The 24,596-nt window shown below is 40.8% G+C and overlaps 2 protein-coding genes across 2 annotated transcripts in view; one reads left to right on the top strand and one right to left on the bottom strand.

Moving 5' to 3' along the window:
* glud1 (glutamate dehydrogenase 1) overlaps positions 1–2,575 on the top strand; it is a 41,273-nt gene extending 38,698 nt beyond the window's left edge. Inside the window, exon 13 of the mRNA XM_003223261.4 lies at positions 1,181–2,575. Within this exon, the coding sequence (XP_003223309.2) occupies positions 1,181–1,300 (120 nt within the window). The 3' untranslated portion in view covers positions 1,301–2,575. The remainder of the gene's footprint in view (positions 1–1,180) is intronic.
* An 842-nt stretch (positions 2,576–3,417) lies between these two features.
* Positions 3,418–7,924, bottom strand: LOC100561258 (adipogenesis regulatory factor). Its single transcript, XM_003223269.4, has 3 exons — positions 7,674–7,924; positions 4,082–4,144; positions 3,418–3,648 (listed from the first exon to the last, which is right to left on the bottom strand). The coding sequence occupies exons 1-3, from the start codon at positions 7,735–7,737 to the stop codon at positions 3,548–3,550; spliced, it is 228 nt and encodes a 75-aa protein (XP_003223317.1). The 5' UTR covers positions 7,738–7,924; the 3' UTR covers positions 3,418–3,547.
* Between the last annotated feature and the right edge of the window lie 16,672 nt (positions 7,925–24,596).

The following is a 24,596-nucleotide window of genomic DNA, read 5'->3' as shown; positions in this document are numbered from 1 at the left end:
CTTAGCAAAATAGGAAAATCCTTTGGCAAATTTAGCATCTAGTAGTGAGAGGATTTTTTTTTCTCACATGGTTGCGCAATGGAAAGAGTCCTATTGAACAGAATGAATCTTAATATGATTTGCCAAAGTGAAGAGGAGAAAATGAGGCGTTTCCTTTCCACTATCTGACAGTATGGCTGTCTGAAATGGGATTGTTCTGTCATTATTTATGTATTGTGGGTATCTCTTCATCTGAGGCTGAGAAATCCACAAATCTGAGGACCCCAGAGTTAAGGCGTTTAATCCCAGAAATGATCATAACAAATCAAATATTAAAGTATCATTTACATCTGGGTTGGCTACGTGAAACCATTTTAAATGCAAATGGAGCCATCTTTGGGAGCATTATATCAGTCAAATGACTTTTTAAAACCAAATTAATTCTAGTACAGGCAGTCCCCAAGGTACAGACATCCAAGTCCTAGTTACAAATGGGGGTGAGACAGCAGAAGTGAGAGAAATCTACCCCTTGGAAGAGAATTTCACTCCTGAAGGAGTTATCATGGGGAAAGGGGGTCTCTTCTGAAGTTTTGTCACCAGTTCTTGTTTTCACGACAGCCCAAAATGTTCAAAATCCAGTTGTCACGGGGACAGAAAATGAGGTGAGATCTCATTTTCACAGATAGAAAAACAAGCACTACAGGGGGTGTTTACTCTTGGATGCTATCCACAGTAGTTACACTTAAAATATGTCCCTGATCTGATCTGATTTACAAACAAATTCAGCTTAAGAACAAATCTCCAGAGCCTATCTTGTTTGCTACTTGGGGACTGCCTTTTTACTATACTCTCATTTCTATACCTTTTCTGCTACTAACAAAAATTACAGAGGTGTTAACCCTTCCCTATGCTATCCAAAACACATATGCACACACTCCGTAGGTAGGTAGGTAGGTAGGTAGGTAGGTAGATAGATAGATAGATAGATAGATAGATAGATAGATAGATAGATAGATAGATAAATTTGGCTGGAGTTACACTTTAAAAATGTACAAATTCAACTTAAAAACAGACCCACAGAACCAATTTTACTGTAACCTAGGGACTGCCTGTATTCTGTGTGCATTTAATAGATGCTTAGTAAATGTCTTCCTTCATAAATATTACTGCTACTGACTTTTAATATGTTTGTGTTCTTTAGCAAATCATGCGTACTGCAATGAAGTACAATCTAGGCCTAGACCTGAGAACCGCTGCCTACGTCAATGCCATTGAGAAGGTTTTCAAGGTGTACAATGAAGCCGGTCTGACCTTCACATAAATGGATAGCTTGCCTTCGCCTGACAGCCTCTCGTGTGCCCTCTTCAGAAAGCTTATGACAAGTTTACATATAACCACAGACGTCCCTCTCATTTTTTTCACAACTGTAGTGTAGATAATTCTCAGTTAACTACGGTTCAAACTAGTCCTTTTTCTAACAAAGTGAAAAAAAATCCATTGATTTTAGGGCTTCATGCCAAGAGATATCGAAGATAATGACCAGTTCATCTGCACTTGGTGGGGTTGGGGTCTTAGTTTTTTTTTTTCACCTTGAGATTTAAAAAAGTACCTTTTTATTGTATGGATCTGTGGTTTTGCCACAATAAGCAACCTAGAAACGCTTCATATCACACGTATAACTGTGTACCTTTGGAGCAAACATCTTAACTCTTCATGCACTTTGGTTTCAGAAAATGTAACTCTCTTAGCTTTGGCACTTTTGATTAAGGCCTTGGATGTTCAATGCAGCGGCATTATTGAAGACAGAATGGGCCTTCTGCAGGGAATAACGTCAATAGGATTCTCATTTTTACACTTAACCAAACCAATGGTTTGGTTCATGTTAGGCAATATGTGTTTCTTTTTGTAATCTGTGCTCCTTTTACAAGGCTGCCTTTAAATCATGTACTCAGTCTCAGTTTTACTACAGTGTGCACATATAAAACAATGTGTTCCAGGAGTTAGTATTTTTATAAAACGAAGCAGTATCATTGTTGTACAGACGTCCAATGAAAATGACTTGTTTATCCCTGACTATCCATTTTCCTTGCATGTTTGTTAAAGAATAGCCCATACTTGAGCATAATGTTAGGTAGTCCAAAGAATTTGTTACTCTTCAGTCATATCATGTTTTAATTTCTGAGGTGTTTTTAGCATTAGCTATTACCTCCGAGAACAATTCAAGCAGAAGTAATCATTGGCAGAAAGAGGGCAAGCTTCTTTTTGCTACAAACTGCATAGGGTCTTAACATTTTGATTTTCTGCACCCTTCATTTGGAAAGTTTCCATATTCTGACCATAAACCATTTAATAAAGAAAGGCCTTGAAGCAAAATTTGATCACATGGTTATTAGAGGGTTTTTTGACAAGAATCTTTGTCCAGAAGAGTCCTATAAAGTGCCAGATATATTTATATAATGAATATGAATGTTTTGTTTTTTAAAAAACAAACAAATCCAAGCCCTCCCAGAAATTCATGCTTTTTTCTAGCTACTTTGTAACTCATGACATAACATGACAACAAAAGCAATTATTAAAAGTTGACTTTCCAAAAGTACGTTGATGTGTGTTATTTATAACTTTCCACAGTAACATGGAAGAGCACTATAAAATACACTCTTAAGTAGTGTGCAGCTAGGCCTTTGATTAAGGTAAGAACTTCTCAAACTCTAAAATGCAAGTCCAATTTAAATTACATAATTATCCCTCCACCATAATACTGGGTTTGCAGAAATCGGGAGAAGATCCTCTTCCCATTTGGTTTGAAAATAAAGGACATTCTGAGAGTGATCTGTTTGAAAGGGTTATTTGATTTAAAAACTAAAATAACTTGAAAATGTGTAAGTTATAGTTTGGTGGGTTAGTTGCCATCTAGAGAGCACACTTCCTTCAGTCTTCTGAACTCTACCTTTTGATAAATATTGCATTTATTCCTTCAGCTTTTTCCCCTACTTAATTGTTTTATTTGTTGTCCCTTTCCTGCTTCAAACCCCTTCATATTTAGTCAGTTCTGTAGCTGTTGTCTGATACCATTAAATACGGAATTCAAGTAACAGGAGTAGAAATTGGAAGCATCTCTCAAAATGCAAAAGTATACCTACCTACAGTGTTATCATGAAATGAAGCTGCTTCAGAGGTTTTCAAATTGGGATGAAGAAGCACCATTATGCATGACTTGAACATTTGCATTTATCCACTTTCACAATTGCATGAAGTCACAGGTTTTTCATTTCATACGGTCTCTGTACATGTGCAACTCACACTGGCAATTGAGAGAAGTATGTTGTATATGCTGACAACCCTGACTATTAGGTATATATGCAGAGCCAGCTCTCGTGTCAATTACTGTAATCTTAATCTTAGTTTTTTCTAGTTTTTGAAAACATCATAAAATGAACAAAGGATTCATAGCTTTAATTTTCATGAAGATTTAAGAATATATTATATGCAAAACAATTGAAAATAATTTTCAGTGACTTGAAGATCTTGAGCATTGTTTTCTGTCTTTTCAATATACAGAAAAAAGGATTTAGGTTGAAGCATTCTTTTCTTCATTCTGACCAAAGGGATTTAAACTTCGTGTCGCCTTTTCTCCAGTATCTTGTACATTTTTGCAGACATCATCATATGCTTAAAATCAAAAAGAAAATTGGTTTATTAGTCGATAAAATATCCTGTATCCACATATGGTTTGATTTTGTGGGACTCCATTGCAAAATGGAAAAGTACTAACACTGCAGTTGTGTTTTGCGTTCTACCTAGTGGTTCTCACACTGAGTTCACCAAATGTTGACTGCAACTCCTAGAACATTGTCTGTGCTGGCTGGGATTTCTGGGAGTTGTAGCCTAACAACATGTAATGCCTTGGAAGGACTGTCAATGTCAAGGTTTGAAAACACTGGCCTTTGAGTTCTCTGGTTCATTGTTTGGAGAAACAGAACTGGCCTTTGCAGTTCTAGGAGGAAAATAACCTCCATTGAAACAGATGCATTATCTTTCTAGTATTCATTGCAACTTGGGTGCTACAACCTCAGAAGTCTGGATTATTAGATAACCCTTTTACCTTTCTGACCAGCATCTGTCACCTGATCCACCACTTGCTGCACAGTCTGACCCGCTGAATCAACTGCAGTTACAAAAACAAAACAGAACAAGAACCACATCAATAGAAATCATACCGTTCTCCTTTGAAGGTGTGTTTAAGAAAGTAAAGGAGATATTTTCACACAAAATCAAAGCATCAAATTTATATATAACTGGTATGTTAAAACACCTGTATGTAAGCAATCTAGACGTTTCTGGTGCATGGTTTGCTTTTAAATTGAGCAAATTTACATAACTGCTTTACATTTTCATAGGACTGCAATTTTATTCTTGTGTAATTTGACCTTGCTTTCCTCGTCACAGAAACCATCTATTGAGAATACTTATAATTCACTTTCTTATGAAAAGCTTTCAAAGTAACCCACAAAACAATTGCTAAAATCACATAAAGGCCCCTTCTATACTGTCCTTATATCCCAGGATCTAATTCCAGATTATCTCCTTATTCAAGATTGTATGACAGTGGAGACTCATATAATCCAGTTCAGATCCTGTAATATAAGGACAGTGTAGAAGAGGCCACAGTCCTCTACACTGCAGCAGTGACTCCCAACCTTTTTTTGACCAGGGACCACTTTGACCATGGACCACTCTCCAACATTAGTACCAAAAGGGTTACGAATCAGTTTTTGGTCAACTTTAGATTTGGTTTGGTTATTTGGGGTGTTGATTTAGAAAATTGCATTGGGTAGACCACATCAGCTCTAGTTTCTGATACAGAACATATGCCATTCAGTAGTTGCCATCTTCTCGCCCACAGAAAACCATATTTAATAATCGAGAGCTGATGTGGTCTATCCAATGCAATTTTCTGAATCAGTACCCCCAAATACGGCACGCCATGCAGTCATGCCGGCCACATGACCTTGGAGGTGTCTATGGACAACGCCGGCTCTTCGGCTTAGAAATGGAAATGAGCACCAACTCCCAGAGTCAGACATGACTGGACTTAACGTCAGGGGAAACCTTTATCTTTACCTACCCCCAAATAATCTCAGGAACAGGCCTAAAAACCAAGGCACCCCCGCTTCTAGGTGCCACATGGAATGGCTCCGCACAGGGAAAGGGAGTTCCTCAGTACTACAAGAGGGTTTTGCTAAACCAGTCACCCTTTGTTGCAACAGTGTAGTAAAGGTGAGGCTGGGGACCATATTTTAGTTCTTGGGAACCACTGATGGTCCAAGGACCACAGGTTGCTCTACGGGAACAAAAGTTAGAGTGCCAATATAGAACTAAGATTATATAGGCACTACTGTTATCCATAGTAGTTTTCTGTCTTGCTGTTGCAGCTCCTGACAAAATCCTCAGAAGTGGAGTAATAGGACTGATTAACCGATTTTCAGCTTTTATGGAAGCAAGCTTCTATGAAAATAGTATTTTTTGTGTGTGTCAGGAGCAACTTGAGTCGCTTCTGGAGTGAGAGAATTGGCCGTCTGCAAGGACGTTGTCCAGGGGACGCCTGGATGTTTTGATGTTTTTACCATCCTTGTGGGAGGCTTCTCTCATGTCCCCGCATGGAGCTGGAGCTGATAGAGGGAGCTCATCTGCACACTCCCCGGGTGGGATTCGAACCTGGCAGCTTTCAGGTCAGCAACCCAACCTTCAAGTCACGAGGCTTTAGTCCACTACGCCATCGGGGGCTTCTAAGATAGTATTAGAAGAATACTATCTTAGCAAGAGCCACTTCATTATCTCAAGTTTCTTACATCATAGTCCAGCCTATGGAAATTTAGGATTACAGTATTTCTTCACTACTTTGCGGTTCGCTTTTCACTTCCTCACTGTTTTGTGGTTTTTTTCTGAGCTGTGGCACCTGCCAGTTTCCCTTTTGCACATGCACCCTCCCTCTCATCAGGGTCCAGCCGGGCCACTGGATGCCGACAAGAAGGAGGTGCATGCGCAAAAGGGAAACTGGCAGGTGCTGGAGAGGAGGGTGCCAAGAAGAAGCGCAGAAAGAAGGCTTGCGATGGGGAGAAAGGCCATCTAATGTGTGTTAATATTGAAATAAACTTACTTTGCGGATTTTCACTTATTTTGGGTGGTCCTGGAACATAATCCCCGCAATAAGTGAGGGAACACTAGTACTTTTGTGAGGACCTAGCTTTACAGTTAACGGTAACTAATTGATTTATAGCTCTTGATAACACTTCCTACTCTGCATAACAATCTCAAGCATGTAGAAGTCTTGGCAGCTCAAGACTTTTTTTTTTTGCCCTGGGCTGCCTTTAGCTAAGCAATAAAATTGCTGGCATCTGCAGTGAAAGAGAGGCGGTTCCAGATCACATTAATGGAGATGCGAGTCCTTCTCCTGAACAACATATCAATAGCTTCGACTACTGCTTTTATTCATCATTATATCCATTGCTCCTCCCCATCTGCTATTAAAATGGGGTATTAACTCTGAAAAGTATATGTATATACAAAAATATAGAAAGTGAATGCGGCTTGTGTGTGGCTTTGGTGTTGTTGTTTTTTTACATCCGCTCTCCAAAAGAAAGGTGTTAAAAGGAGAGACAGCAAGATTTGGTAAATATCAGTCCTGTTCAGCCAAATTCTATCTAACCAAAGGGGCTGCTAACATTTCAACATATTGATTTCAGTAATAATTGGCCATCCTAATTTTCTCCTTACTCTAAAAGACCAGATCTGCTTCTTAAAGGGTAAGCTATTTTCTAATCCATTGGTAATTTTGTTATACAAATCGAATTATTGTAGAGCTCTGCAATGGCATTTTGTAGCTTGATTTAAAAGTCTGATATTAAAAAATACGTGGGAAGAGGGGCTAAAATTTCAGAACAATAATACTTTTTCATAATTTCCCCAGCAAAGCTCATGTGGGTGGCATGTTTGTGCAGACAGGAAGGAAAACAAATGACTTTAAGTTACCTCTTGTTTTACTGACATTTGGATTCCAATGTGAGATCCCCACGCCACGTTACTTATGTATTTTTAGTTTTTAATCATGAAAATGGGAAAAACACTACTAAATTATTCACCATGGAATAAAGCATTGCGGAGAGAATACAAGTATTCTAATTTTTTGTGCCCCATATTTTGTCACACTGAAAATTTAGATCCAAGGTGTCGTTTCTTTAATTTAATTTAGACTTAGGTCTACCCTTCCTTGTCGCATAATAAGAAACAAGGAGAGAGGTACATGTGATTTTTAAAAACCAAGATACAGTTCTGGGAAATTTACTTGTTTGCCAGGTGACAAAGTCTTTTGTGCTTTAACCATACCGTGATCTACTGAAATTAGAAGACATAGGGAGCTACATTAAGATCAGATCAAGTTATTTGTCCATCTAGCTAATGCTCTACCATTGAGCAAAACTACCTCAAGCAAAACTATTCATTGTAGCACAAAGAGAGAAGTTATTATGGTCGCTTCTGAGAATCTAGACAACAGGCAGCTACAGAGACCGATTTTAAAAATTAGCAATCTCACCTATGATGGGGTAAATAAGAGTGGATTCTGGCTCTGAAAAGGATAGCAACTAGTGATCTCTCCTTAAAGATTAGGGTAAGACAGAAGATCAAGTGTGATTTACCTTTACTCTGCACAGTGTCCCCTGCCATCTTTGTTGCTCCTTCGACAGGATCCCACTTGAACATGTCTCCTGCTGTGTGGATGTTCTTCTTCTACCTTCCTGATCAGTTGATAGTTTCCTAAATGGACTCCAGCCCTGTTTCTCTGTTCCCAAATGTGTTGGCTTTTATAGGATGGGGAACTCCTCCTATCTGGGACCTGGAAAAGCCCCCTCATTATCCTCAGCATCTTGTTTGGTGACTTTCTCTGAACTTCAAAAGCAGTGGAAGGATGTTTGGAATGACTGTATTTTTCTCTCAAGAGGGAAGGGAGGGGTTTGCCTTTTTTTTGTTTTGAATGTTGAAGTAGTTTTCCATAGCAGTAAAATAAAGAGCTGTTATGGGGCTGTGGTTTCCAATACTGTTATGAAACATTTCCACTATGAAAGCTCTTGGAATAACTAGAGGGTACAACAGAAAAATGGTGTAACATTTCAGTGGATAAAATGGAGTAGCCTGGAGCAGAAGAATGAACTATCGATGTTACCTTCATATGCAAAGGGATCTTGCAGCACCTTTGAAAATAACCAAGAGAAAGAAGTTGGTAGCATAAGCTTTTGTAGACTTAGATCTATGTTCTCAGATGCAAGATTCTTGAGATGTATCTCAAGAAGTAGACTCAGGCCCCTTCTACACTGCCATATAATTCAGATTATTAACACAGATAATCCATATTATGTGTTTTGAACTTGATTATGTGAGTCTACACTGCTATATAATCCAGTTCAAAGCAGATAATCTGTATTTTATATGGCAGTGTAGAAGAGGCTTCAGTCTGTGAAAGCTTATGTTATGCCATTCTTTAAAGACTTCCTTAGACGGTTTTCTTTCTCCATTTCCACACACTCAAAGACGGTTCACGGACGAACTCCAACAGAGCCCATCAAGCAATGCAGAACAGGTTGCTCATCTCCTCAGCATGGGACTCTATCTCCACAGTGTGTCAAAACAAGAGGATTTCTAAGCCGAGCACAAATCCACTCCATTGCATGCAATGCCTAAAAATGGGTATCTGTGCGTGGGATAGGAAGTGGTGGATTTCTCTGTTACACTCCATTTTATGAGGTGCCTCTTCACAATCCTTCTTTGCATTAGTGTTTTAAAGACAGCATGATTCCCATTGAAAGAAGTGTTTTAATAAGAGGGCTTGTCTCCACTAGAGTAAGGGGATCCCCCATAGAAGTGGGGTCTTAAGAACGATGCCTTGTGTCTCCTCTGGAGTAAGGGGCTAGAGAGCCAAAGGACCCCATAAGAATGGTCTTGTTCTTAAGAATGATGCCTTGTGTCCTCTTTAAGTGAATGGTTGAGCTACTCTGTTTCCCCTAAAATAAGACATACCTATAAAATAAGCCATAGCAGAATTTCTAAGCATTGGCACAATATAAGACATGCCCTGAGAGTAAGACATAGTGATAGGTGTGGCTATGTGGCCTACAAGGTCAGCTCCGTTCTGTGTGTGCTGCAAGCTGAGGCATAGAGGGAGACAGAAAGTGAAAGTAAAAGTCTCTTCAGTGAAGTGAGGAGCTGTATTGTGTGTCCTTAGGGGAAGAAGTAAAGCTGTAGCTGCTGTTTTACTCAGCACTGTGGGCCTATCTCCCCCAGCACCAACCAGCAACAGTTTGTGAGTCTGTCTCACGCCCCCCCCCCCCCCGCCCAGAAACACCAGTAAAGCTACTGCTCCCCAGCACTGACCAGCAATAGTCTGTGGTGTCGCACCTTGCTGTTGACACCAAGTCACACACAGGAAATAGTCTTTTGTAATTTTATTAAACTAAAGCAGAATATATATAACCAAAGCAGGCAGAAATAAAGATCCTGAAGTAGTTGCAAAAAGAGTCAGTAAATCCAATAGTCTTTAGTCAAAAAGCATGAGTCCATTTCCAAAGAAACATTAGTCCACTGGTTGCAAGGATTCAAGAACAGGAGAATTTCCAAGGCATGAAGACACATCCACTCTGATGAAGCGAGAATTTGCTTTGACAAAGAATTGTCTCTAAACACACACTTTTAAAAGCAACCCAAAAATGCATTTCTCTTCCCCTCAGAGGCCTCCCGTTTTCCAGCTAATCTCAGGCTGTACCTAGGCATTCCCTTCCATTGCAAACCAGCTCTAGATAGCAATGGAGCTCCTTCATTTTCAAGGTCAACTAATTCATTATCTTGCACCTGAATAGGAGCCCGAGACAAATCCAGCTCATTATTTCCCAAGGGAATGTCTCCCTGGTTGTTATCTATGGCAGGCTGGCTCAGGAGTTCATCCACAGCCAGCTGCGCGTCTTGCCCTTCTGAACCAGCCTGTATAAGTCCATGATTTCTCATCGCTATGACTTCATCCTGGAATTCATCTTGCATCCCATCCTCTGGCTCCTGTATCTGAAACCCAAAATCCCCTTCCTCATCTTCACTCTGGTTCTGCTGCTGCTGAGTCACAACATGTGGGTCTCTTTCACCCCGCACAAACACCATAGGCTAGCGGAAAAGCTTTAGCAAGCAGTTTGCTACTGAGCCCAGAGAGATCATCCTATAAATGCAAATTGTTGTACCATACATAATAAAAATAAGACATCCCCTGAAAATAAGCCATAGTGTGTCTTCTTGAGTAAAAATAAATATAAGTCAGTGTCTTATTTTAGGGGAAAAACGGAAGAAGCGAGCGAAGGTGATCATGTGTGGTGGAGGTAAGTAAATTCTCAATCTTTTTAAAAGATGGTATCTCATGAAACGCCACACAAAGACAATTCCCCCTGTTTCCAACCCACCCCTTTGTGAGATGAAGTCTTTGGTGAGTCTCTAAGGGTACTTCCAGACAGGGGTAAAACCCAAAACCAAAGCAGGTTTTAAAAACACGCTTCGGTGTGGGTTTCTGTCCACACAAGCTGTCCAAAACCAGCGCTTTCCTGGGCAGGATGTCTAGATGCCATCTCAGTAACAACCAGAATGACACCCAGCCATCCAGAAGCCCCCCAAAATAATCCTTTGAATAAAAGTAAAATTTATTGGGCCATCATTAAGATACGTCTTCAGTCCTCCTAGCATGTAAAAATGATGTGCCAGAGATGGGGGGGAGTGATTTTCCTCCTTGCCCCCCCCCCCCCATCTCCTGGCACATCATTTCTATGCACCAGGAGGACTGAAGGAGCACATTAATGGCGGCCCAGTAAGTTTGTATTCATGGAGCCTAGAAAACCAAGATGTTGTGTGGATTGGGCCTAGGGATTGCATGACATGGGCCCAATCTACACTGGGCCCACACTTGGTAAGATCTGGATCTTAGCAGGTGTCTAATCAATTTGGGACAAAGCAGGGAATCCCTTCTTTGTTCCTAATGAATTTGCTTTTATCTGAGGTGTCGTTTGGACACCTCAGGTAAAAGTGCAACGGGTCCCACATTTTTGGGCCTGTCTGGAAGAGCTCTAAGATGCTACAAGATCCCTTTTCATATTGATATCCCAGATTAACAGGGCTATTTTTTAAATTCTGAGTTATACAGTCGTTATATAGTTTGTTAGGCCATAAAGATAAAAATCAAGGTTGCAGAACTAGTGTCCAAGCTGAATGCACAGTTCAGATAGCTCCCTATTCAAATGTATGTCTATATTTTTATGTTTAAAAAGAGATATAAATTGCCATCCCTTCCCCCTCAGCCCCAAAATAGTAAAGGTGGAAGAAAGGAATCAATACGGTCCATTCCAGCTCCTCCCACCAGAAAAACACCATCATTATGTTTACAAGCAGGCAAGGGAAAATTTCTATCACATGTTAAATTGGGCATGTTTACATGTTTCTATCCAGGGAGTCCCGGTGGTGCAGCAGGTTAAACTGCTGAGCTGCTGAACAAAAGATCAGTGGTTTGAATCCAGGGAGTGGTGTGAGCTCCCGCTGTTAGCCCCAGCTTCTGTCAACCTAGCAGTTCAAAAACATGCAAATGTGAGTAGATCAATAGGTACCGCTTTGGCAGGAAGGTAACGGCGCTCCATCCAGTCATGCTGGCCACATGACCTTGAAGGTGTCTACAGACAACGCCGGCTCTTCAGCTTAGAAATGGAGATGAGCTCCAACCCCCAGAGTCAAACACGACTAGACTTAATGTCAAGGGAATTGAAAAGAAATCAATTTCAGATCACCTTATGAAGTGTAAAAAGGTAAAGTTTTTCCCTTGATATTAAGTTCAGTCATGTTTGACTTTGGGGGTTGGTGCTCATCTCCATTTCTAAGCCGAAGAGCCAGCGTTGTCCGTAGACACCTCCAAGGTTATGTGGCCGGCATGACTGCATGGAGCGCCGTTACCTTCCCACTGGAGCGGTACCTATTGATCTACTCACATTTGCATGTTTTCGAACTGCTAGGTTGGGAAAATACCTGGAAATGGCACAAGCTCGCATCATGTGTTGGGCTCCGTCGGTAGCCGTTTCCTAAATAATAATAATAATAATAATAATAATAATAATAATAATAATAATAACAACAACAACAACAACAACATTATTTTAATACCCTGCCCCATGTAAGGGGCAGCTTACATGGGGCCAGGGCCAGGTGAATACAGGCATAAAAAGAACAACAATATAAAAACAAATCAATAAAACATATTAAAATCACATTTACAGTAAGACATTCTTGGATAAAAACCTGGGTAGGCTCCTAAAAATGAACTGGGCCAGAGAAAGTGCATATAATGTAGAATGTAAACTGGGGGGAGGTAGATACCCGAAACTGTTATCCAGATAATGGGCTTGGGAAGGCATAAACACAGAAACTTTGTCCGACTGAAGGAATAGAATAAAGTGCTACAGAGATGTTGTAAACAACAGGACAATCCCTAACCATGAGGGCCACAATCATTTGCCAAAGGCCTTGCTGATTTTGTTGTGTGTGATGAAGTCCTTGGTTACAATTTTATGTTGAAAAGGGAATGGAGATATTTGGTAGAAGTTCTCCATGGTTCAAGAACTGCAGGATGAAATCCTAAACTGTAGTTGCACTAAATGCGAAGATTATCATTTAGGGTAGGGGGAGCCCATTGAAATCTATGCACTCAATTCAATATTAGATTGCAGTTAACAGGAAATGCCAACTGACAGAAACAAACAGATTTTAGGATGTGGCACCCCTTTGCTCTTTCCTGACACAAAAGGTTTTCGCAGTTCTGATTTACAGAATGAGATGGAAAGTGCTTCATGGTTGTGAATCACTTCCTTCCTCTGTCACCAGCTCCTGCTGTTTGAGTGGATTGGACTTCAATGACTGAGCTCAAGCCAAACAAATAGTGGTCTTTTTTGAAGAATATTTTCATCTATCGGTCTTCCACTGGCACATCACATGCCTTGGGCGACTTGTTCCAGTGCTACTGCCATTTTCCTTCCTGACATGCTTACTTTCAGTTGAAAGAATCCTTTTCAGTTGGTGAAAAAAAAAAAGGTTGAGAAAAAATAAATAAAAACAAACGAGGCGAGCAAGAACAGGTAGGAACAGGTGGAAAAACCAAACACATACCACCAAAATATAGGAATGGAAATCAACAAGCATTTCGCTCTCTTGAGTGCACCGTCCTCATTCTTCCACAGTGACCGTTTTCCAAGTGAGTGGGGATCAATAGTACATTTTACAGTTATGTGAGTTATGTGTACAAACCAGATGGGCAACATGCCACAGTGTATTTTCATATTGTTAATAACTTGCTGTGCATGATAGCTTTCTGCTCTTTCCAGTTTCTTTGCTTTCTAAGGTAGAGTCCATCCAGTTACCAGTAAAATGACCTCAGGCAAAATGCAAACTTCATAAACAGATTTTAAAAAGAAAGGCGAGGCAAGATGTCCTGGATCCCACATGGCACGTCCTCCAATTGTACAGATTTGGCAAGAATGATCCCAACTAACTCTCGATTGTCCCAATTTAGTCTCTGCTTTGAAGATTTCCCAGCTTCTCTCCCAATGTGTTCTCACTTGAGTCTCTGTAACGAAGTGTGAATTTTTTTAGTTTACAGATGTCATGTTTAATTGCGTTTTAAAAGTAATGTTTAACTATGTTTAAAAGGGTAAGTATTAGAATTACCAGTGCATGGGGGATGGTAGCCAGCTCAGCATTCTGAGGCAGGTTGCCATAGTAACGAGGGCGGAGCCAGCCGCCGTTTGGAGAAAAAGGAGAGAATGTTTTAAAAAGCGGTTAGTCTGTGTTCTTATGAGACACAGAGAAGACTGTTCCTAAGTTGGAGGATCAGGGAGAGTCAATTGATCATTTTGAGTCAATTTAAAATAAGTTTGGTGACTTATTTTAAGGTCGTTTGTAATCGGAGGAATTACAGGGAAGATTGATCCTCAGTGAAGGGATCAGGGTGGCTCAAATGTTTGATTTTGAGTCAGGTTAAAATAAGTTTGGTGGCTTATTTTAAGGTAATCTGTTTCCAGATAAGGAACAGATAGGCTGTGATTGAAATTCACAGGGTGACTGCAGTTTAAAGCAGTAGAGAAAGAAGTAACGTTTTAAGAAGTTTGAAATACCTCAATATAGCTTTGCAACTGTTAATCTAAGTGCCATTAAACTTGTGCCTGAATAAACATGTTATTGTTCTTTTTAACATCTCAGTCTCTGAAATCTATACTACCATCAAAAGCAAACACGAAAGAAGAAAAATAAAATTTCAAAAGTCTCCTCTCTAAGTAGCCAGTGGCTATATCATCTTCTATAGTGGTGGCAAGAGTTGATAATCCCCTTAACATCTGGTGGCCGCATTATAAACATCCTTACATCTGGTGGCAGCTTTTAAATAAAACATCTTTAATAACTGGTGGCAGCGGATATAAAATATATAATAATAATATAAATATTCATAGAAACTCATCCACATCTCCGCAATTGGTGTCGGAGGTGGGATTTTAAAAAAGATTTCTTCCCCCTTCCTGACATCTTTGCAATTTGGTGGCAGCGGTGGGATAAAAAGATTCCCCCCCCCCTGCCTAGAAGAACCTCAGCCGTTATTAAAGTTTGTTGCAGTCTCATTGCTGAAAATTGATTTCAAAGTTTGAAAATAGTTTCCATTCAATTAATTCAGCAGGGGGAGGGGAGGAGAGGGAAATTTTCACTTACTCAGTAGACTCAAACTGCAGTTTCTTCTAGCTTGTGTGTTCATCTCTTTGCAGTCTTAACCACATCCTGATGTTGCTTGGCTATATGGCAATCTTAGCCACATTCTCCTATGGCCTGGTGTTTCAGTTTCCATTTGTGCAATTGTACAGGATCTGCAACATTCAACATAAACTCATTAACTCTAGCATACCTTTGCTGTTGTGTGCCTTCAAGTTCTCTCTAACGTTGCAAATTTATCAACGGGATAGGAGCCCCTGATGGCACAGTGGATTAAACCTTTGTGCCAGCAGGACTGATGACTTGAAGGTTGGGTTGCTAACCTGAATGTTGCTGGTTCAAATCCAACCTGGGGAGAGCGTGGATGAGCTTTCTCTATCAGCTCCAGCTCCATGCGGAGACATGAGAGAAGCCTCCCACAAGGATGGTGAAACATCAAAATATCTGGGCAATGACCTTGGAGATGGCCAATTCTTTCACACCAGAAGTGACCTGCAGTTCCTCAAGTCACTCCTGACACAAAAATAAATCAAGGGGATCTTGGCAGAATTCTTTGGAAGGAAGTTTGCCACTTCTTTCTAAGAAGATGTGACTTGCCCAAGGTCAATCAGAAGGTTTTCGTGGCTCAATAGGGATTCAAATCTTGGTCTCCCAAGGTCCTGGTCCAATTCTCAAGCCAAATTACTCAACCAAGATGTTGGACCTCCCTTTCCTGTGCCACATGAGCACCCTTGTCCCCTCCCATTAATGCCATAAATATTGTTGGGTTTAATATAATCCTGTGTATGGCTTTTAGCTTAGCTTAGATCCTTACGTTAATTATCAATGTCCTAACAATGATACACCTATTTTAAAGTTTTAAATATCTTAACCCATAACTCAGATATGTTTGTATGGGACTTTGTCCTTCTTCTCTCAAACTGGTTAGTGACTGCAATAAAGTAAACTTGACTTGACAACCAAGATGTTCTCCAGATGTATCTACTCTGAGGCAATGATCAGTTCCTCTTCCAAATTTATCAGCCAGCATTTGATCTCAGATTATCTGATTATCCCAGTTGATATGGCAATGGAGACGAATATAAAACAGTTCAAAGCAGATAACCTGGGAACAAATCCTAGGGTATAGGGACAATGTTGAAGAAGCCAGAGTTAGCTGGTAGTAGGAACCCCCGGTGGCTCAATAGGTTAAATTCATGTGCCGGCAGGACTGATGACTTGAAGGTTGGGTTGCTGACGTGAAGGTTACTGGTTCGAATTCAACTTGGGGAGAGCACGGATGAGCTCCCCCTATGAGCTCCAGCTCCATGTGGGGACATGAGAGAAGCCTTCCACAAGGATGGCTGAAACATCAAAACATCCAGGCATCCCCTGGGCAACCTCCTTGCAGACTGCCAATTCTCTCACACCAGAAGCGACTTGCAGTTTCTCAAGTCGCTTCTGACACACACAAAAAACCTGGTAGTAAATTTAGCTGAGTGGAATTACTAAACATATTCAGACGAGTGCAACCAAGCTTATTACCAAGAACTATGTAAGTAGGATTGCTGGCTGATTTGGAAGGAAAATTGGTCATAGTGCCAGCTCTTTTTTGCTTTCAATGAAACTTCTTATAAATCAACTTCAGACCGCAATGTTCAGTTGCTCTGGAAACATCTGGAATTAATGTAGTTCCCCGCCAATGAGATGCCGCCTTGCCCTACATTTACAGAGTTTACGTCATGAAATTGGAGGCCTTAATGCTAGGCCACTGTGATGATGGTGCTGTAAGCTGAAAGTAAACAACCATCCAGAATGGGAATTGGATGCCTATTCCGAATGGTTATGCTAGCCCCGTTTGCAAATAAGCAAAGGAAACATATATTTTAGGAATAAACAGAAGGAGAGAGAATTATAGTAAGTCTCTATCATGTTATTTAGGCATGGGATATTTAAAGTACATTGTGCATCTATGTTTGCATATTGTAGAAAAGAATACTGCAGCTGTAAGAGGTTAAAGACATCTAGCAGGTAAGAAGAGCAACAGGTCAGTAATGGTGCTGAGAAATGGGTTATAGTTGCCAGATTTGGTGTGTGATAGGGCCTTCAATAGTTAAAAAAGAAAGAAGAATGTTGCCATGCCCAGTTTCTCTGAACTTTTTGTGCTTTAACACAGTAATGAAAGGTGGGTCTCCTGCCAACATTTCTCCTTCCGCACAAAAGCAGACAAGGACTGGCTCACATTGAATCTAAGGAAAACGTGCTGGGAGAAATTAGTCTGGGTGAGGGTGCTGTCAAGAGGAAGTGGGACACAAGGTCCTGGAATGTTTGTAAGTTTGTTCCAAGAGGTCTGTTTCAGTCGTTCGTAGCTGTTTTAATCTGGACCCATTGTACCAATTACTCAGAGACAAGCTGCATGTTGCAATAATTGCATACAAGGAATTTGTGTCCTCTTTTTAAATGTAAAATTTAATTAGATGTCATAATTAGTGTAAATTATTATTTTTAAATGAAAACATTAATGGTGATTAAGAGAAGGACTTGGGTAAATGGGAAATTAAATTTCTTGCATAATTAGGATGATATTGTTGTTGAAGGCTTTCATGGCCGGAATCACAGGGTTATTGTGTGTTTTCCAGGTTGTATGGCCACGTTCCAGAAGCATTCTCTCGTGACGTTTCACCCACATCTGTGGCAGGCATCCTCAGAGGTTTATTTATTTATTTATTTACAGTATTTATATTCCGCCCTTCTCACCTCGAAGGGGACTCAGGGCGGATTACAATGAACACATATATGGCAAACATTCAATGCCAACAGACAAACAACATATATAGACAGACACAGAGGCATTTAACATTTTTTTCCAGCTTCATGATTCCGGCCACAGGGGGAGCTGTTGCTTCACTGTCCACTAGTAGCTGTACTTCCTCATTCCTTTCCTTTTGTTTTCCTGGCAGTTTTATGATGTTGTAAATTAGTTAAATTAGCCTCCCCCATAAAGCATACCTAAATTTCCCTACTTGACAGATGCAACTGTCTTTTGGGGCTGCATAGGTCAACAGCAAGCCGGGCTATTTAATGGTCGGGGGCTTAAACCCGACCCGGGCTTCAAACTCATGACCTCTCGGTCAGTAGTGATTTATTGCAGCTGGTTACTAGCCAGCTGCGCCACAGCCCGGCCCCTCACAACCTCACAACCTCTGAGTATACCTCACAACCTCTGAGGATGCCTGCCATACAACCCAGAAAACACACAAAAACCCCAATGATTATATCGTCTCTACTTCTGAAGCTACTCTCAGCAAGAATGAGACAAATGCACTGCAGTTTGCCTTTGGTATCCATTGAGGTTGGTTCAAGGATACCTGCACCCCGTGGGTACCAAAATCAGAGGGTGCTCAAGTCCCATTATATATAATGGCACAAAAATGGTGTCCCTTATATAAAATGGAAAAATCAAGGATTGCTTTTTGAAATTTCAAGCCATGCATGGTTCAGTCCATGTATACAATGGCCCAGCTATATGTCTGTTTTGGATTCATTCTCTTAGGCTTCTAATCTTAATGATGTCAGGTAGTGCAATACTAGCTAAACAGTATAATTTCTCCAGGGGTGTGGGACATAGACATCCTGTGATAATGCGGCATGTCTCATTAAGAGCCACATCCACTGTTTTAACATGGTGAGATGTATTCCATACTGGGCATGAGTATTCAGCAGCAGAGTAGCAAAGTGTGAAGGCAGATGTCTTCACTGCATCTGGTTGTGATCCTCAGGTTGTGCCAGTCAGCTTTCGTGTGATATTATTTCTAGCACACACTTTTTGCTTGATAGTCAAGCAGTGCTTCTCGTAAGTCAGAGCACGGCACTGACATCTCTGGCCCATCCTCTGTTCAGATATCAGCCAGCACGCCAACACCTTAAATCAAGCTCTACAGAGATACTTGCAGGAACACCTCAGCAAGCGAGAGTCCAAAAGTGGCAGGCTAAAACAAGGAACCTCAATCCATGACTGATACCAAATGAGAGACTCCTTCCTGGGCACACAGAAGACTGGGCAACTTGGAAGGCACTGAACAGACTGTGCTCTGGCATCACGAGATGTAGAACCAATCTTCAGAAATGGGATTACAAAGTGGAGTCCATGACATGTGAGTGTGGAGAAGAGCAAACCACAGACCACTTTCTACAATGCAGCCTGAGCCCTGCCACATGTACTTTGGAGGACCTTTTTAAAGCGACACCAGAGGCACTCCAAGTGGCCAGCTTCTGGTCAAAGGACATTTAAGTTTTTAACTTCATTTGTTTTTAAATACATTATAACTGTACCCCCAACATCTAACACGATATATAAATAGTATCTTTATCTGAAAAATGTGCAAATTTGGGGCAGGTTTCCCCTAATGCATGCATTTTTGTACATCTTTGGATGATAGATACATTCTCACAAGTGATTTTCCCCAATGTAATACATTTTATCAGTTTTTTGGGGGTTGGTGCTCATCTCCATTTCTAAGCCGAAGAGCCGGCGTTGTCCGTAGACACCTCCAAGGTCATGTGGCCAGCATGACTGCATGGAACGCCGTTACCTTCCTGTCAGAACGATACCTATTGATCTACTCACATTTGCATGTTTTCGAACTGCTAGGCTGTCAGAAGCTGGAGCTAACAGCAGGCACTCACTCCGCTCCCCGGATTTGAACCTGGGACCTTTCAGTCTGCAAGTTCAGCAGCTCAGCACTTTAACACACTGAGCTACTGGAGGCACCATGGGATATAGATAGCTGAGGCAAATTTAAAGTACCATAAAACTTGTCAGAACCCAGGCTGCAAGGCACCAATAACCATACACAGAGGCCAGAATCTATCTACTATCTTTATTGAAGAAGTATATAAAGTTGGTGAAAACAAATGTAAAAGTTAGTCCAGAAGCAGACCTTTCAGGAAAGGTCAAAATTAGTCCAAGAAACAATGTCCAATATGCAATATTAAGGGCCAAAGTTGTAATCCAGTAACCGAAACACTCACCTTGCCAGGCAAGGTGAGGGGAGATGACGAGGTCCTTTAGTCCATGAACTTGAGCAAGGCTAGGAATTAACTTGATACTTGAAAACAAGGCTTGAATCGTGACACAAGGTAACGAGGAACAAGAACAAGGTCCGTGGAATTACTTGGTAAAATCCGTGAAACAAGGCAAGGTTTAGTCCTGGAAGGCGAGGCAAGGTCCGAAGGTAAACAAGGCTGGGAAGCAGGAGCGAAGGCTTGAGAACAAGGACAAGGCTTGAACAGGAACGAGGCTTGAAACGGAGCGCGCTGTCCAGACACAACTCGCTCCGGAGGCTGACGAATTGACTCCGCGAAGTTACTTCGCGGTTAAAACACCTATATAGAGTCTAACTTTCCCGCCAAGAGCAGTTCTCTGGGAACCAGAAACGAAAGCTAATCTCTGAGACCAGATGTTTGACTCCTTAAAGATTCTCACGGAAAGCAGGCTTAATTGGCTAAATTCTTAGCAGCTATTCTAGCACTCCTGCGCGAGGCCGCTTCCAAACCTCTCTGTTGTTTACAAAACTCATGGCGAGAAAACACAGGAGATGTAGGCTCAGGGTTTGTTTGACATACTTCTGGAACACAACTCTCTTGCAGGTGCAAGGTTCCCAGATCTGGCTGGGAAGAATCTGGCTGGGAAGATTCCAGTTCTGACTGGGGAGGTAAAAAACCCAAGTTTTCTTCTTCATCAGGCATCACAATGTCATGAGCAGGACTACAAGGCCCATGAGTCATCACAAAACTGAACACATCGCAACTGACATATCCCCATCCCTCCCCCAGGGATGACTTTGGGTGATGACAGGTTGAAACCATTTGGGCGTAACAAATATCTCCTTCCAAGTGTCCTTGCCACAGGCATTATGGTGGTCAATATTCTGTTTAACTGCCTAAAACAGATGCCAGAGGGTAGATACTTGTGTTTAAGTAAAATACAACTATTTGTTTTCTGTACAAGTGGTGGAAAATTTTGTCCTTTAATTCAGGCTGTTAAATGACCTCGGCCTTCTCTGAATGTTGCTTATCCATGTTCTTCTTTGTTCTTAAAATAGTAGTAAGGTAAAGGTTTTCCCCTGACTTTAAGTCCAGTCATGACCGACTCTGGGGTTGGTGCTCATCTCCATTTCTAAGCCGAAGAGTCGGCGTTGTCCGTAGACACCTCCAAGGTCATGTGGCCGGCATGACTGCATGGAGCATAAAAATAAAATAGTAGCATTGTGGAATTAATCAGGTGTCCCAGGTCCCTTTCATACTGCATAATTATAGCACTATGATTGCACTTCAACAAACAAGACAATATCCTCTTGTGGTCAAAATCCTGGTATCCCAAAAGAACTCAAAACCTGTGGCCAAGGAACATGCTGTGAAGGTTTCCAAAGGCAACCTTTGTTTCAGATCCATAGTTGCACAAGCACACACCAGAGGGGAACATAAGGCTAATTCCATTACTCCTTCAGGCAGATGGCATAACCTCCTGGTGACCATCCCTTCCTAACCAACAACAAAACTTATACCCAACAATGAACTAATCCTTGGCTTGACGAAAAGATCACAGAGTCATTTATTTATTTATTTATTTATTTAATTTATATACTGCTTTTCTCACCCTTGGGGAGACTCAAAGCGGTTCACATCAACACCCTGCCATTTTCTCTCCCTGAGTCCAACCAGAGGTGTCAATACCCATTGTTTCCCCAGCCTGGACACATTGTCAAATCCGGCCTAGCAGGATTAAAGCTATCAACACCCATCAACAGAACTCTGCCCACATTCCTTTCCCCATGCACCCACTGTAGTTAGACCAAGAAAACATCCATAAACTTCAAACTGAGCAATGAGAGTTTGGATGTTTCGGCAGGCCTTTGGAGATACAGTCATTAATTAATCAGCCCCAGAGGGTTTTTAATAATCTATCCTGTATTTATTACGATTTTACCATTTATGTGTTTTAAATGCAATTTTTTATCCTGTATTTTTGTTTTGGTTGATATATTGTATTACTGTTTTGTCTTTTTTATAGTGTGATTTGTATTATGTTGCCTATATTTTGTCCTATATTGTTTGGGCCTCTGCCCCATGTAAGCTGCCCCGAGTCCCCGCGGGGAGATGGTGGTGGGGTATAAATAAAGTTTTATTTATTATTATTATTATTACTATTATTATTATTATTATTAAATTTCCCGCCAGACCAGAAAACCAATCAGCTGCAGATGGTGCACTTAAACCAATCAGCACACGGATCATGACTTGCATCAGAAAAAAGTTGATTGTTTGAATAGCTGTCAAACTTTTATAAGTGTCTCTGTATGTATCCATTGCTTTTATCCACTTTCTGTTTGGTATGTGAAATACCTATGGTCTAAGTATTGATTATCTACTTTTGGCCAGAAGTGAATAAAGTCTCTGATTCTTGCCTTCACCCTGCCATGTCTTATTTCGAATTGAAGCTCAGGCACACCGGGAGCCCGAACCCACTGTTTTTGCAGAGCTGAAATCACATAACACTGGAATCCTGGGTTTGCTGCTTAGTGGAAGAGTTTTTAGCATTCTTGACCAGAGAGCTCCTCGAGTGCTTCACCACATTACAAATCCCAGGATACTATAGGAAGTGCCATGGCACTTAATAGTGTTACAGTTGTGTATTTTTTTCCCGTGTCAACTTGAGAAACTGCAAGTGGCTTCTGGCGTGAGAGAATTGGCTGTCTGCAAGGATGTTGCCCAGGGGATGCCCGGATGTTTTACCATCCTGTGGGAGGCTTCTCTCTCATGTCCCTGGATGGGAAGCTGGAGCTGACAGACGGGAGCTCGGTTGTGTTGTGTCAAAGGTCCTTAGTTGTTTACATTGTTTATTCCTGCATTGTAGCAGTTAATAGAGCTGTTTTTACCAATTTAGTTTTATAGAGACCTGAGGTATAAATCTATGCAAACACAAAGTCTCCTTTATCCTTTTTTTCTGGTGATTCATTTTCTCTGTTTTATGCTGTGTGCATATGTTTGTGTGGACACCTTATTCTTAGAGCTAATCCCAGGCTTTTGGAGGCTATTTTCTATCCGTTTGGAGGAAGAGTGGGTGAGTACAGAGCAGTGACTGTGACCATGGAATTGGCCACAAATCTCCCTTTAGGGTATGCAGATTTATAACAGAACCATTCCTTTTTATTAGTCCATCTTAGATGTACTTAGAATTCCAGCTTCTTCTCTAGTTTTGGGAAAATGCAGCAAACAACTTAGTATGCATAAGGCATTCTTGCACTCCACTTTGTGGTTAGAAAGAGAAAGTGCAGGAGGGAGTTGTTTAGTTTTTTTAAAAGATATTTTTAGCTACTTTATTTATTCTTTCATTGGAATTTTGATATTCAATCTGTCTTTTGAATATTACCCAGAAGACTATTATTCCTATGCAAGTTTGAATTGTTTAGATGGATAATAACTGGATAATCACTTGCAGTCAGCAAATAGCAGTCTAGGGTGGGATAAAATAGGGAAATCCTATTACGGAAAATATTAACTTTTTCCTTGTTCAAGTACTGTTTTGGTGATCAAATTAGAAACTCTCTGCAGGCGACTTTGGAGCAGGTAGACATGCAGGTAAACATTCTGGAGGACATAATGTAAATAATATGCTTTGCATATGTAAGGTCCTACATTTAGTTCCTAGCATTGTCCCTTTTTCGATATATTTTTTATTTTAGGACGTACGCATATACACATACACATTTACAGTTTCCACTACCACCATGAGGATTATTTTCTTTTACATATTAATCCTTTTGAGACAGACCTTCTAGATTGACATACTGTATAACATTTGTATCCTATTTCTTATGGCATGATCTCTAGACTTATTCATCATATAATTCATGCCCGGTTTCATCTTTCTTCAACTTCTTGCGTTCATTACCTTTTGAATCACTTAATGTTACATGCATAATTTCGAATTCCATTTGGTCCACCATACATTGATACCATTTATTTACTGTCCACTTTGATTTGTCTTTCCATCCCAATATAATCACCGCTTGTGTGCACTCAATTATTGCTTCCTTTATTTCTCTGTAATTTCCCATTAGATATGCAGATGATACCACTTTGATGGCTGAAAGCGAGGAGGAGCTGAGGAGGCTTATAACAAAGGTGAAAGAATAAAGTGCAAGAGCTAGGTTGCAGTTAAATATCAAAAAACCAAGATTATGGCAACCAGACTGATTTATAACTTGCAAATAGAAGGAGAAAACATGGGGGCAGTGACAGACTTTGTATTTCGAGGTGCAAAGATTAGAGCAGATGCAGACTGCAGCCAGGAAATCAGAAAACGTTTACTTCTTGGGAGGAGAGTAATGGCCAACCTTGATAAAATAGTGAAGAGTAGAGACATCACATTGGCAATAAAGGTCCGCATAGTTAAAGCAATGGGTAACCTAGTAACCTATGGGTGTGAGAGCTGGATCATAAGGAAGGCTGTGTGAAGGAAGATAGACGCTTTTGAACTGTAGTGTTGGAGGAAGATCCTGAGAGTGCCTTGGACCGCAAGAAGATCCAACCAGTCTATACTCCAGGAAATAATGCCCGGCTGCTCATTGAAGGGAAGGACATTAGAGGCAAAGATGAAGTACTTTGGCCACATAATGAGAAGACAGGAAAGCTTGGAGAAGATACTGATGCTGGGGAAAATGGAAAGAAAAAGGAAGAGGGGCTGACCAAGGGCAAGATGGATGGATGGTATCCTTGAAGTGACTGGCTTGACCTTGAAGGAACTGGGGGTGGCCACGGCCGAC

This window comes from Anolis carolinensis, chromosome 3 (assembly GCF_035594765.1).
Source record: "Anolis carolinensis isolate JA03-04 chromosome 3, rAnoCar3.1.pri, whole genome shotgun sequence".
NCBI lineage: Eukaryota > Metazoa > Chordata > Lepidosauria > Squamata > Dactyloidae > Anolis > Anolis carolinensis.
Note: the sequence above shows the minus strand (reverse complement) of the source record. Positions and strands in the feature narration are given on the sequence as shown.